General features: G+C 40.3%; 1 protein-coding gene across 4 annotated transcripts in view; it reads left to right on the forward strand.

The window, feature by feature from the left end:
* The window catches only part of ARHGAP24 (Rho GTPase activating protein 24), a 181,361-nt gene that overhangs the window by 53,031 nt on the left and 112,728 nt on the right, over positions 1 to 15,602 (forward strand). For 2 of the 4 annotated variants that reach the window (XM_068187695.1, XM_068187696.1), the window contains one exon: positions 10,683 to 10,770. In XM_068187695.1, coding sequence (XP_068043796.1) covers positions 10,683 to 10,770 — 88 coding nt within the window. Of the gene's footprint in view, positions 1 to 10,682; positions 10,771 to 13,857; positions 14,344 to 15,602 lie in introns of those variants that run through there. The other 2 variants (XM_068187699.1, XM_068187701.1) reach the window with 2 other exon arrangements.

Raw genomic sequence — 15,602 nt, forward strand, 5'->3', positions numbered from 1 at the left:
GAAAGGCAGAAAGGAGCTAGAAAAAGTAAAAGCAGTGGGTAAGGAGGGAGAAAGCTGTGTAGAGATTTGTGAGGTACATGAGCAAAGTTAGAAGCATGATTGGTAATAGCCACTGGTGGAAGCACTGGCATTGTAAAATTGTACCCTTTAAAAATAGTAATGAAATGTTGATTACCTTCACTGTGTGTTCTGGCTTCAGAAAGCAGCCTGTGAAAGCAGTGACTCAAGTGGATATTAGAATTCAGAAGCTTTTCTGTTTCTCTTTTGGCTCAGTTACGTTTTGTCCCATGAGATAAAATAGTGTGATAGTTTTCACAAACCACTATAAACTTGCGAAACGCTTCTTTTTCTTGCCACATCCTGATATAATGGGTACCTGGGTTTCCTGTGATGATCCCAGCTCCAGCTGGAGTCACTATGCTCTGTAGCTGTGAGCATGCCAGAGAATGGGGCTCCTTCTGGTTCAGCTCCAGAGTAAAGTTTTTATTTGCATATTGGTGGGCTGACTAATTTGACATGTTTGCCCTGTGTTTTCATTTTGAAGAAAACAAATGTGCAACAGAAATAAATGTGCATCTAGAAATGCTTAAAGCTTCTGGAGCTGTCTCTCAAAAAAAAGCAGATTCCAAAGTGTTGACAGCAGATGACTAGTATGAACTACTTTTTCTTAACAGTGGGAAGAAAGGCCCCTTTTCAACAATAACTCCAGGCAGGGAGCAGTTCAGTGGCTGAAATATTCCTGTGTTTGCCAGAAAACCTGGAGCTTTGTTTCTATTCACCTGCTGTGTAAACACTGCTTGGTTTCTCCTCTTCCATAAACAGTATTTTGTCCTCTTGCTTTTGTAAAGGCTTCTGTAGTTTCTCCTGCAGACTGTGAAGGCCTTCATGGTCATTTATATTTTGATAACTTATTAAAATAGCAACATGGAATCTAAGGTATTTATATTAATATGGTTAGAACAGAGCAGCTGCTGGAGTGCAGTTAATAATGCTGGCCTCTAGTCACCCTGAATCCATTTTTATTCCAGACTGTCTGGCACTCTGCAAGATACACACCCCTCAACAGGTCTGCAGAAAGCTTGTCGCACTGTCTTGTGGAAAAGCAGATAAATGATGGTTTGATATTTAAGTCTGTAAAATTTTTAAAAAGCTGTAGTAAGCCCAAGTACGCTCAGTTGTTCTTGCTGTATGTTTAGAGAATGTTGTAAAATACCTTAGGTGGTGGTATTCAGAGAGCAGTGTAAAAATCTAGGTTATGAGAGTCTTATTTATTCTCAGTGAAGTAAGTGCTATTTTGAGACAGCAGAGTCTTGAAAAATATTGGCTATTTTAAAAAGATACCTCTAATTTAAAAGGTCAGCCTCCCTGCAGACCCTGGCAAGATGCTGGAGCAAGTCCTTCTGAAAACTTGAGCATACAGAGGGAGCAGCTCTATGGCTCAGCTTTGGCTTTGATGTGGTCTCCCATAGTGTTCTTACAGCCAAACCACTGAGATAAAAGATGGAAAAGTGGACTTTTTTCCCCTGGTTATCTTTTGAATATAGCACTTTCCAGTCTGTTATCCTGTGACACTGTGATTTTAATCATGCACCTGGTAAATTCCTCCCAGAGTAGCAAACTGTAGAAAGAGATATCCAAGGGGAAAAAATCGGTCAATTAAACTAGCACAGAGAGGAGTTGTTTGTGGTGGTCCTTGACTGGTTGTTGCCTTACCCTAGGTTGGTTTTGTGGTCCACATCAGTTCATGGTGTTGAAGTAACGTCAACAACTTGCCACAGTTTGAAATAGTTCTGAATGCACATTGTGCCAGTTGGAGATTATGAAGAAACCACGTGTACAGAAAAAACCCTCACCCTAACTTGTGCAAGCAGAATTGCAGAAATGTGCATGTATTCTGCATAACTGAACTGATTCACTGATACTTGACTTGACCTAAACCAACTCCTCCTAAACTCTGCCTTGATTTTGTAGTTATTTAAACTGGGGATTATCTGGCACCTTTTCTTACATAGCTTGTAATTTAAACCTTGTCCTCAAAAACCATGTTACTAATATACTAATAAGACTAACAATGAACAGCTAAGTCGCATACAAAAGCTGAAAAAGTGTGTGATTCTGATCAGCTATAAAGATGAAACTATCCAAGAGCTCCAGTTTCAAATTGGAAACAGTACCACAGAATGAATGACACAAATGAAGATGCTGAACTAAAAGTAAAATCTGGAAATACCTACTGCGCACTACTGGTACTGCAGGAGAAGTAATTTGTTTTCAGGGAATCCGAGTTTTCCAGTTGTGTTAATTGTTTAGGTGGCACCAATTTTGTGCAGATAGCACAAAAGACATGACCCTAGTCTCCCTGAGACAGGATCACTGCTACTTAATGTAAGCCCTTAAATAAGTACCAGCAGAATACCCTACACAGATGCCAGAAAGCTAAATGAACTGTTCATTCTGTGTGATTGTGGTATTTGTAGTGTAGTAGCACTTAATCAGCTGTGCTTATAGAAAATTTACTATATAGATTAAATATGAACAATGTATATAGATGTTAAAGCAACAGGCACTAAAGTCATTAAAAAACCTTGCAAAACAAATATACAGCCCTTGCCATTAACATCTGAAATTTTTCCATGTGAAACTGAATTTTCTTCTTTTATAAAAAACTGCAAGGTAATAACTTAGATAAATTAGGCAGATTTCCTTGGAATGTTTTGCTAGACAAAAGCTGACAAGAGTATTTGCACAGGAGAAAAACCAATTTGGTGGAATTGTGGTCCCATTTCCATGTCTCTCTGCCACCTTTTTTCTGCTCTTAAGATGCACTTTATGTGTAATTTTTAGGAAATCTGCAGCAACTTCAGCCTTTACTTTGACATGGAAATTAATTGTCCTAGGTGGGATAGTTGGCCATATATAGATTTCCTGGAAAAAACATAGAGTTGGCCTTGTCCCATGGATCCAGCTTGTTCAGATCCCTCTTCAGAGTCTTCCTACTCTCCAGCAGATAAACACCACTTGTAGCCATCTGACAGCTGGATTTAACTCCATTTACACCAGTCTCTGTGCCCAGCCATCCAGGCAGCTTTTTAACCCAGTGAAGAGTACCCCCATCCAAGCCAGGAGCAACCAGTTTCTCCATGAGAATGTTGTGGGAAACTGTGTCAAAGGTTTTATTAATGTAAAATGTTTTATTATTTATTTATTTATTTATTAATCCAGAGCCCTTTCCTCATGCATTAAGGGGGGGGGTCTCCTTGTGATAGAGGGAAATCAAGTTAGCTGACCTGCCTTTCATAAATCCGTGCTGGCTGGTTCTGTTCCCAAAGAAGGGATTGAGTACATCAGCCTTTTCATCATCGTTTGTCACTACATTTTACCCCACATCCAGTAAAGGGTGATTTTCCTTAGCCTTCCTTTGTTGCCAATGTATTTATACAATCATTTTTACTGTCTTTTACAGAAGTAGTCAGATTAAGTTCTAGTTGAGTTTTGGGCCTTCTAATTTACTCTCTGCATAATCTCACCACATCCTTGTAGTCCTCCTGAATTGCATGCCCCTACTTCCAAAGATGATAAACTCTCCTCCTTTTTCACTCTCTGCCAAAGCTCTGTGTTCACCCAGCCTGGTGGTCTTCTCCACCATCTTGTCTTTTGGCTTTTGGGAACAGCCTGCTTCTGCATCTTTAAGATTTCTTCCTTGAAAAATGTCCAGCCTTCCTGGATTCCTTTGCCCTGCAGGAATGTCTCACAGGGAACTCATGTCAACCAGACTTCTAAACAGGCCAGAGTCTCTCTCACAGTATTGCTATATCTGTCCAGACTGTCACTGGAGAGCTTTGTATATAAATGAGAGGTCATATTTGAAATTTTCCCCTTGTCAAATATTATCCTTTTGGAGAATAATTGCATTGTTTTGACCTAGATGTTCTCAGGACTGGAAGTTGATAAATTTCCTTTGCTGAAAAGATCTGTAAAGCAAGACTTGGTCCTTTGTGTTCTGGTGCTTTATTGGCTTTTTATCTTGGGAAAATAGTTTTATCTAATTAAAAGCTGAATTTCTTACTGACCAGAGCTATTGGAAGTATTTTTTTCTGTAGTAAAAATCTCTAAAAATTCAGTAGTGCCCAGTTAAATTTTTGTGTTGATCAAAATTTAATGAGCACTGCGAAGCCTAATTTTATCAAAACTTCCATGTGTGCATGTTATAATGTTGTCAGCTTGTATTCATGAGTTCTTAAACTCAGTGCACTCTCTGAGTTTATTTATGCATCTTATTTTTTTCTTTGCCTTTGGAAAATATCAAGGGACATTTCTGTGAGGAATATGGCAACTGCAGAGTGGGTTCCACAGGAAGGCACCTCCTGCCCCTGAACCCTGTGACGTGTTCTCTTACCTGAGCTCAGTTTATCATAGCTGTTTCTTCTTTCTTGTCCTTACTAGAGGAATCGAAACCATAGGCATGCAGTATGGATCTAGCCTCTGGGTTTAGGCAAACTTAATTTTTTGTGCTGTCAATAGCTTAACTTGGCATGAGCTTGCTTTCTCTTACGGGATAAGTGAGGGAGATTTTTGCCTAGTGGCTGTGTAAGCCAAGACTGCTTCATTCTTGAGGAAGTTTCTCTCAAGCAGAGAAGCACTCAACCATGAAGTGAAATGTCTGGCAGGAGAGGAGAAAAATCTTTAAAGAAACTGTAATCACAAAGTAATAAAACGGTCAGTTCCATCTCTCATGTCAGAATAAATGTTTCGGTGCTCTGTATCAGGCAAACTATATAGATGCTATTCACCACCACAGGAAAGAATATACCCTTTTTTTTTTTTTTTAATATTAAGCTATCAGGTAGGTTTGAACATTGCTTTAAGTAAAGGAAAGAAGACTTCTTTAGGCTTCTGTTTGCAGAGCTTCTGAGAACTAAACAATAATTCTCATTCTTCAACAGAAACAAACTCTAGAAATGTGATAACTTAGTGGGACAAGAAAATGTCAAATGCAACAGTATTTATGCCAGAAAAATGTATGGTGTGTAATTGCAAAACTGTAAATAGCTGCAAAAATTATAAGCCAAGAGGTGTATCACCTCCTGCAGTAAATGTACTTCTTTCTGTGCTTTGGTTCCTTAAGTGGTGTAAAAACCCATTCTTATGGTAAAAATTTTAAAAATCTGCACTGACCCGGGGTTTGGAGCCAGCTGGAGAATTTGCTCAGGCCCACTTTGAAATACAGATATTTCTGTGTAGGCAGTCAGATTAAAGGACTTGCTTTCAGAGTTGCTGTGCCCTTTTGCAGTTAATGATTTCACTGGGATCTTGGAAATGAATTGTAATGGTGGAAGTAGAGTTGAATTTTTAAAAAACCATTGCAGTCAAACTTCTTGTGGTGAGTCTAGTGCAGGTTTCATTCATTACTGACTTTAGTACAAGTGGATTTCTGTCTGTAGGCTCCTGACAGTGCAAAGGACTCACTTGGACTCGAGATCTATTTTTGTGGTAGCTTAAAAGCAGAAACAGCAATGGGAGGAACAAGAATTTATAAATAACTGATAACTTGCATGTTCTTTCTCCTTCTTTGCTATGCATCGCTTATTTATGAATTCACAGGTGCACATGTCAGTAAATACATGTAGAAATATACTTGTGTCATGTATTTTATTTAATGTACATTGATTAACAGGCTTCTCTGTGAAATACAGTAGATGCCTTTCTGGCAGCGACCTTGTAAATACTGGAGATATTGAGAGTATTATTCACTAAAAGTAGTATTTTTCATTTTAAAAGTAGTATTTTTCATTTTTTCTGATGGCATTTTTCCATTCAAGATGCCATCTGAGCTGTTGTTCTAAAATTTGGCAGCCCAGACTTTGCAGAAACAGCAACAGTGAGAAAAGAAACCACAGAACACTGCTGTGTTGGATGTGGCTGTGAGTCATAAGAGAAGACACAAGTACCCAAAGATTCCTTCTGCCTCTTCATCCCTTCTATCAGCTGCCTCTTTCCTGGCTGATGACTTTCCTGCTGATGTGATGAGTTTTCCATGAAACCACAAAAACAGATATGTAAGTAAAAAGCACCTAACTTGAAAGTCAAAGTAGAGTTCAGTGATCTTTGATAAATAATCAAAGCTGGAAGGACAAGAAGAACATCTGATATAACTGCTGGTACTCTGTACTTCTCATCCTTTTTTTAAGGGGTAGCAGGACAAACTACAGCAAGCAAATAGCCCTGGGAAAGTGTATTGGGATAAAACCTGAAAATGTTATTTTGGCAAGAAAGCACTTAAATTGCCTCATGTGTCTATGTACTTTTTGAGTAAAATCCATCCAGAGATACTTAAAATCATGTATTTGTCTTCACATTTGCCAATCAGCATCTTCAAAGCATTGGAATTCCTTGTATCATAAGCTTTCTTGGGCAAAACCTGGTATCTCTTGGACAAGGTGGTAAGTCTGCTTCAGAAAACAGAGTTGAAATAAGGCAGGGGAGAGTGTACCTAGGGAAAAGTAACGGAGCAGAGCCAGCAGGAGGCACAGGGTCACTTCCCTGGTGCAGTGTGTTACACGGAGCGTGCAAACAGAAACGCCATCTGTCAGCTGCTCCTCATGAAGCACTTGTGCGGTGGCCATCCTGTCTCCTCTTCCGTGCTTCCTCCTGAAATTCAGCTGCTGAATGGTGCTGAAAATGTTTTCAGGGACCAGCATGGGATAAAACATCTATTTGAGCAAGACTGTATCATGCTGTGAAACTAATCCAAAGTAGATTGATGTCATTCTTGCTGCACTACAGTGTTTTATCAAGCACTTAGTTAACGGAACAGTATTTTTTTCTCAAGTTAAACACTTCGTTTACACAGATTCTTAATTTTAACAAACATTTTTATCTGCTGTTTAGGAGATCTTTGGTTTGAAGCAACAATGTGCTATAGAAAAATTGGTGTGTGTGAGAATCTGCTTTGAAAGTTGGCTTGTTACTCTTGTTAGGGAAAAGGCCAATGCTTCTTGAGCAATCCAGATTTCTCCTGTGTGCTGTGAGTCATCCTGAATGCTCAGCTAGAGAAGCAGAACTGCTCTGATAAGGACAGAAGTGCTAGAAATGGAAAAATAATTTGGGCATACTGCAGCAGGAGCTCTGCAAAGCACTGCTAACTTGGTGGAGGTGCAGCCTGCAAACAGAATGGCAATGGGAACCATGAGAGACTTGGGTCAGGGCCACATTTTTCTCCCACTTCCCTTTTTCCTGTATTTCTATATGTCTTGATTCCTGCTGGCACCATGCTGATTTTTTTTTTTTTCCTTTTTTGAAAGCAAAATATTAATTTGCTCCAATCTGCAGTCTTGCATTGAGATTTTTTAAATATTTTGAATGATCTGAAGACTTTGATGTGAAGCAATGTGAAGCTGCCTTATTATGAAACATTTGCATGCACTGACAACTAAGTTAAAACATGTATTTCCTCTGGAAATCACCTTCCTCTTTTGGATGCAAATTACTGTCTTGTCAGGTGACTTAAGGCTCTCTGGTTGGTTTTCTCCTACTTCCCCCTGGAATTAGGTACTCAAGGCAGAAAGCAGAGCTTGAACTTGTTGAAGCTTTGCAACTAACTGATAGTCCATACTCATGGGGCTTTCCAGGCTGTAAGGACAGGCCTAATGTTGCACCTTAAGGAGCCCCGAAAGGCAATTGGGCAAGGGGACCAACAGTGATCTGGGGACCCCGTTTATATCAGATACCCTGCAGCCAGGGCTTTGTTGCAGTACAGATGTGTTCCCTGGGCATCAGCTGCTGAGAAACTCGGCAAAGGGACACTCCAGACAGCCTCAGTACAGTTACGTAGACAGCTACAAAACTTAGCAAGGGGGAAGTGTTGCTGTGTGGTGAAGGCAGACAGATGGGTGTGAAAGCAGACAGAATGGGAAGTGAGAGAGCTGCAGTTGCTCTCTTAAGGCTTTCTCCACTAGAGTTGGGCACCCAGGTGCATGTTGCACAAACAAAACTATTATTTCTATTATTTTAATTAAAAAAAAACCCTCACATATGTATATTGAAGTATTTAATGTGCACTGATGTTTGCAATAATAGTTCTGGAAATAGTGAAATAAAATCACCACTTGAGGACATTTTCTTTTTAAACTACAGCACTATTCTGTATGGTGTTACTGTCTGGTTTTTCTTCATATTAACTTAGCTATTGTGTGTGGCCTTAGGCTTTATATTTTAGTAGGTGGAAGAGGTTTCATCTATGAAACAAAGGCACTAGTGTTATAAATATAACACTCTTGCTTCTATGTTCTCAAAAATCTGTCATTGTGAGAGCTCCCTGTAAATGGTAAAAGAGTTTTGCATCAAAGAATCAGAAAACGTCATACTGTAATGAGTCTGCAGCGTGTCTGTTGCTAATGATTTGACAGCAAAGTTCAGTGCAGTTTTCATTTACTGTCTCATGAATTGATTTTAGTTTACAGTGCTATAGGCTAGGTCTCGTTAATTTTGTATTTTTGTTTAATTGAGTAGCAAGACCTATGATTGGCTTGCATATGTTGTATGCCCTCAGTGGTGCAAGCTCCCGAGACAGTGAAACTCTAGCATGAAGAGTGATCTGCACATCCAGTGTGCTGGGTGGAGCTTCTTCTGGGTAAAACCAACTCAGTCTGAAAGTGGGCAAGAAAGTCTTATTCCAGTCTTAATGGTCTGTTACACGGGACAAAAATACACGTAGTTAAAATGCCTTTTAGAGATTCTTATTCCTAGTCTCCCATAAGTCTCAGAAAAAATGTATTCCTTAGATTCTCCTGTTTTTTCTTTAGATGTTAATATGAGAATTTGAACTGTATTGTGACTTATGTTTCCTGTTTACATGATCATTTTTGTTTATTGTATTTTGGTGGCCTAATAAGGTATTTCACAGAAGACTTTGGGGTGTGACATCTGCTAACAGGTGTTGTGTGTGGCAGGAATGAAGGAAGATCGCTCCAAATGGAGCTGTTGGACCAAGGCACTTAACGCTTATGATACATTTGTATATGCAGTGAGTGGGGACATCTGCCCACAACTGCTAGTACCTGCTGCTTGTTCCACCTCAGCAGAAAGCTGTGCTGCTTCATCTGCTTTCAGCAGCAAGCATCAGAGTGTTTCATGGAGGTGATTCTGTGTGTTCTGACAAAATCACTGTGCACCCTCTCTTTGCCTTCCTGTGATGACACTGTTCTTGCTGGCACACAGTAGTGATAAGTTGGTATAGAGCCCAGATGCCACATCAGCTGGTACAAATACTTATTTTGTGAAACATTTGTTGCCTGTTCTTTCAGGTGTTTTTTTCCTATCAGTTTGTAAGGATTCCTTTGTGAGAAGACTGTAGTGTTTCCACTTGTCTCGACTTCCCAGTAATTGTAAATGGTTTTGCTGGTAGTGAAGGTTCCAGGTCATGACAATGAATTCTGGATAACGAAATTGATGTTTTTCATGTACAGGGATATCTTTAAGGTTGTTTAAATGAGGAGTCTGACATATTTGGGCATTTGGTTGAAACCACTATGGAAAGTGGCGCTCCATTTTGATGATCAATGATATCTCAGGAGATAAGGACCTTATTTGATGTATTCCGTGTTTAAGATGTGCAAGTTATGTAAGTTGTTTACTTTGGAAATGGGGGCCCCATTATGCCATAATTGGATAATATTACTAAGTGGATGTTATCTCCTATTAACAGTGGTGGAGAGCTTGTTTCTAATACAATTCCTAGGATGCTGCTCTGAAAATTTATCCCTTGACAGCCAACCCATCGTAATTTCACTGAGAAGTGCCTGCTGACTGAGGCTGAAATGGTACTAGGAGGAGCTGTAATTTCTAAAAATGAAAAAGGTCTCAGAGGAATGGGGTGGTCTGTCCATGCCATGTGTCAGCAGACCCAAAGGAGAGGAAATAAGCTGTGTCATCAACACAGCCCCAGAAATATTTTGAGGGTTGCAGGGGTGGTTTTTGTTTTTGGGTATTACTTGAAGTATGCACAGCTAAAATTCCCCACCTCTCTCAAGGTAGTAAATTTGTAATAAAGGCTTATAATGCCCATCACAGAGATTTTCTGATGTGTCTCTGCCTGTAGCAAACACATCTTTGGACAGGACTCTATCTGTGCCTGCTATGGCTTAGCACCAGCAGCCTGGCATGCTGCTGCCACGGGGTGGGAGTGGGATGTTTTCTCTCTATTATCTTCCCTGGGATGCTATGGTAAAAGGGCCTAGAGCAGGAACTGGGTACGCACCGCACAAAATGAGAGTCCTCTTCTGTCCACACCCCCTTTGGCTTCAGCCAAAAAGCCTGGCTGCTGAGTTCACCTGCCTCATTCATGCAGCTTCCTAGCTCTTCACTACCCCTTGCTTTTACGTCTCGAATTTTCCCTCCAGAACAGTGGGATTTAGTACATGTGATAAGTACAAAACTCTGCATGGTATCAAATACCCAAGAGATTAAAAAAAAAAACTTAAAGCTGTTATCAAATGCCTCAGTTAATTAAAAATACCTATGATGTTGGCTTTTGGGATAATCTCTCAATCTCATTTTGGAAATCAGCTTCTCAGGTGTTTACAATGAAAAATTCATGTTTAACCCAGTCCGAAAAGAAGCAGCATTAGTCTGTCAGAAATATGGTAGCAGTTTTAATCCCATGTTTGTTATTACTTTTTCTTTAGGGTACCATCTTTCTGCCTGGCAACAGAGTAATTGAGCATCCCTGCAATGAAGAAAGTCCAGGAAAGTTCCTTTTTGAGGTTGTTCCAGGTAGGCTATTCTACTCCTTATCAAAAGCCTTTGCAGTTTGTCCTCAGTGACAAATGGCCACATCTGTTCTGCCAGAACAGAAGCTGAAGGTGATTAATGATTCAATTTAAAGGGAAAAAAAAAAGAGGTTTAATTTGTTAATATGGTGATTCATAATTTTTTCATTCACCCCTAGGCAGCATAGGAAAAGGATGTGTATTTTATTTGTGTAAAGCAGAATTCTTCAGGGCAAGGAAGTGCCAGGTCCTGCTTTTGGATCACAACAGCCCCGTGCAGCACTGTGGGTTGGCGGTAGAGTGGCCGGAGAACTTCCCTGCAGAAAAGGACCTGGGGGTGCTCAACAGCAGCTGAACATGTGCCAGCTGTGCCCAGGTGGCCAAGAAGGACAATGGCATCCTGGCCTGGATCAGTAGTAGTGTGGCCAGCAGGACCAGGGCAGGGATTGTCCCCCTGTACTTGGCAGGGCCACACCTCGAGTACTACCTCCTGTTCTGGGCCTCTCACTAAAGAAAGTCACTGAGGGGCTGGAGCAAGCCCAGGGAAGGGCACTGGAGCTGGAGAAGGGTCTGGAGCACCAGTCTGATCAGCAGCTGTGGGTGGTTTAGCCTGGAGAAAAGGAAGCTGGGTGGGGACCTTATCACAGGTAACAAGTGACAGGATGAGAGAAAATGGCCTCAAGTTGCACCAGAGGAGATTTAGATTAGATATTGGGAAAAACTGCTTCACTGAAAGGGTTGTTAAGCATTGGGACTCCCTTATGGAAGGGAAGTAGGGGAGTCAACCATACCTGGAGTGATTTCAAAGATTTATAGATGCGGTGCTTAGGCACATGGTTCCGTGGTGGATGTTGCAGTGTTGGGTTAATAATTGATTTTAAGCATGTTTTCCAAACTAAAGAATTCTGTTTCCACATCCAATCAGCTCAGTGTATTTATTCAATATGTTCTGTTAATCCCTGTATTACTTTTCAAATTGCTTCCTATCATGTCTATTTGGAAGGGCAAATAGATGGTAATGTCTGTTGTTCTTGATTTTAAACTGTCTTAGTATCAGGACACAAATGTAGTTGTGTTCACTGATGTGCCAAGTTATAATAAATTGTAAAAGTGTAAGAAATATGAAGTAGACTTCAAAGCTTGATTATAAAAGCTGAGGGCAGTGAGGGATAATTATGCAAAGACAGCCAGTGTGGTATTTCTGAGGTTCAACACTCACCCCAATCTTGAATCAATCAGATTTGAAAAGTTTCTCACTGTCTCTTCTCAAAGTCCCTTTTTTATATGTTCAAAATATTGAAAGAAACATATTTTTTAGCATTGCAAATCTGGAGCAGACTAAAATCTTGTTTCTGTTGGAAATTAAGAGAATTCTCCATATGTCCTGATTTATATGACACCTTAATCTGTCTGATAATGCTGACCCTGGAGATGCTTATCCTTCATGCACAAGTTAAGAGTGCACTCCATTTCCCAAAATGTTTGTTACACCATCTTTCTATGGAGTCAAGTTAAAAGGTAATTTGTACTTACTTTTGAGCTGAGTTCAGTATTTATCAGGAGCATCCCTGAGAATCAGGTAGGCTTTTTTGTTTTGCTTATTTTCAATTCTGAGAATGGGGTTTTGAATGTGTTTTAGGATAGCACCAGTGTATTTATCCCCCACCCCTGCTCCCCCATTGCTAACAAGCATGTAGCTACAGAGACTTTCTACAGTATATCTTATGCCAAGGATTCATGACCAAAAAAAGAGCTTTTTTTGGAAAATCAGTGCTATTTCATACCATAGCACTGGTCTTTGGGGGATGAAATGAAAGTGAAGACTCAGACTGACTGTGAAGGAGATACCACAGTGCAGATGTGAAGTAGAAGATGACAACTGTATTTTATGCAAAGATGAAGTGAGCGTTGCTGATGTCGTCATGTCACTGTTGCTTCTCAAGGCAAGAATTTGTCAGCCTTCTGTAATGGAGTTGTTTGTCATCTGTATCCTCTTAGTGACTCAGTATAAAAGTCAATTTTATAGGCTGACAACAGTACAACTGAGCTCATTGAGTGTAACACAGAAAAAACGTATTGTAGCTAAGGTTCTGTTTAGCCTTTGTTAGCTTTCATATGGGAAATCAGCTATGTAGCAACAGGATCTATTTGCATATTTTTAAAGATTTTGTGAACTGAGCGTTGTGTTAAATGTGTGGTGCCAAAGCTCATGCTGCTCTTGCATTGTTTTCCCTGTATTAAAAGTTGAAGCAATTTTAGTTACTATCCCAAAAGCAAAAGTGACAAGTCTTCTTTATGTCTCTCATGTCTGTGGGCGGCCTGAAAACTTGTGTGCGTGTGTTTGTTTATTGGTAATACATGCCAATTATTTTGGGAATGTACGTGGGAGTAGGTTTATACTATGAAACTAATACTCTGTATGCAGCCATCTCTGAAGATGAATGGAAAATGTGTGTGGAGACAAGTATCTTGCAGTTTTGGTGCTGTAATTAAAATACAGATGCCTTAAATTTGCATTTTGAAAACATTCTGTTCATTCCCTAAGTAATTAGATGATGTAATACTTACATTTTTTCTTTTTTAAAAAAATTCTGTGTGCTGACAAAGTTAATTTACAGGGGAGAAACTCTCTCCTGTACAGCACAAGGCCCACGCCACTCTTCTGTGTGGGAGTTTTTGTGCTGGAGTTAGTGACCATGAAATGATTAGTGATGGCTGTGCCTGTGCAAGCTTCTCTTGCACTCAGAGGAATGTTTCATAGTCAACAAAAAGCAGAAGAGGGTTTAAATTAAAACCTTTTAGTGGGACATGTGCACACATAGCCAAGTTGTGTGATTAGTTTTGAGTGATTGCATTGTATTTTCTGAATGTTTTGAGCTTTATATATTAGATAAACTCTCATTCTGTGCATTGGTTGCATTCTGAAGGAAAGCTGAGTTTTTCCTCTTGGTGTGTGCAGGTGTAATGGTGGAAGGCATCGTGTTACCAGGGAACTGAAACAGGTGACTTTGCTGTGTCTCAGTGGGTTGCATGTCACCCATAGCTGCAGCACAGGGGCACAGCTGTGGTTTACATGTGTGGTGCTTTGCAGACTGGATTCCTGCACCACATTGGCACCAGGAGGAGCCAAGCACAGAGATGTGGGAAGCTCAGGCTCATCCACTATTGCTCACACAAGACTCGAGTGTCTTTTTTAGAGTCCCCTGGACTCTCCAAGGGTGCTGTCTGAAGGCATTTTGAGCACGTGCAGCATGAGAAGCCTTGCAGCAGGGGCCAATGGCTTTCCCAGGGATTTCTGGATGCTTGTTGGAGCTCCAAGGACTTGAATCCTCATTTTCTGATGCTCTCAGGAAGCACCACCAGCTCAGAATAATCTGGGCCTATGTAGGCAATTGGTCTAGAAGAGATGGTGGTTATTGAATGGACAAAGCAATGTGCTTCATCATTGACTGGACTTTGATCCTGGAAACTAAGCTGCTCATACTGCTACCCCAGAAGCTGCTGTTACTTGAGATCCTTGTGTGCTAGCTGCTGTCCTTCTCTGAGTCTGATAAATCATTTTGCAGCCTGGTCTCAGGTAAGAAGCCAGATCATCACTCCAGTGATACCTCACCACTTGGATGTTCCCGAATCATGTCTTTCTTTGTCCCTATCCTGGATTAATACGGATTTCATAAAAAATTAGCACAGAGGACAAGGTTACTTTAACCAGGAGCATGTTCACTAGCAGATGACCTGTTTGCATGCTCTGATCTAAATCATGAGTTCCCTTAGAGACACAAATATCCTAAAGAGTTCTCTGATGAGTTTTGCAGTTGCATGAATTTTAATATTTATTTAGTAATGCTCAAACGAGAACATAAATTTCCAAATACTGATCTTCAGTATTCTTTGTGGAATCTTCTGCTTGTAAACTTTCTGCATTTGTGTTGTGGTTTTTACTATTGACAAAGTATCATAGTCCAGCATGTGCATCTGTGTGGATGAATTTGCACGCTGAGGTACCAAAATCAGTTCATCCCACTAAAAGCATTCTCTGTCCAGCCCCAAGTTATGTTTCTAAAGCTTAAATCAAAGTTTTGTGCTTAGGGATTATTCAGACTGTTAGGAAAGAACTGTAATAATTCAGCAAAGTCACTTGGAGTCTCTCCTGATGCTTTCTTTCTGCATTTGTATCTGCTGATTTCTTGTGCTTGTGGCTCCTGGGCTATATCACTTCCTATCAGGCAACATGAGATTTTTGTCTTGAGTCACGATTTGTGGAGACTGCAGAAGGCAAGAATTACACTGTCCACTTATGTTAAAGGTCAGTTTGTCAGGTTCTTAATTAAAACCTCTATGAGGGAGTGAAATACTAAATTCCCAGAACTTTGAAATAGTTACAACTTTTTTTCATTAGTCAGAGGAAAAGTGGCATCCTAAGGCCAAAAACGCCTTCCTTTCTTCATGTACTTAATTGCATGGTGTAAGGCAGATTACATTTCTTGCAGGTTAGCTGTTCTGGTAGGGAGTGTGAGATGGGTGTGAGAGTTGGGGTTTTTTAAGCTTCCTTTATGTGAAAGATTGGATAATAAACTATCTTGGCGCTTCTACTGCAGTAAGTTTTCACTGCTTTTAGTCAGCTGAGATGTGCATAGGTAGGTCTGTGCCCCTGTGGCTGAGAGACAGGTGGGCTCTGTTTTGCATGTGTGTGCCACACTGATCTCCCTGTCAGTGAACAGCCCCTTTAGCCTCCACAAAGGTGCTGAGAGGCTTGAGAAGATAAATGATTGCCAGTTTGTTGTGAAGTTACCAAAATTTCTTCGGTGCCCTGTTGCTGTACAGTGTTTAGCAGGT

The sequence above is a fragment of the Anomalospiza imberbis genome, chromosome 4 (assembly GCF_031753505.1).
Source record: "Anomalospiza imberbis isolate Cuckoo-Finch-1a 21T00152 chromosome 4, ASM3175350v1, whole genome shotgun sequence".
NCBI classification, from domain to species: domain Eukaryota; kingdom Metazoa; phylum Chordata; class Aves; order Passeriformes; family Viduidae; genus Anomalospiza; species Anomalospiza imberbis.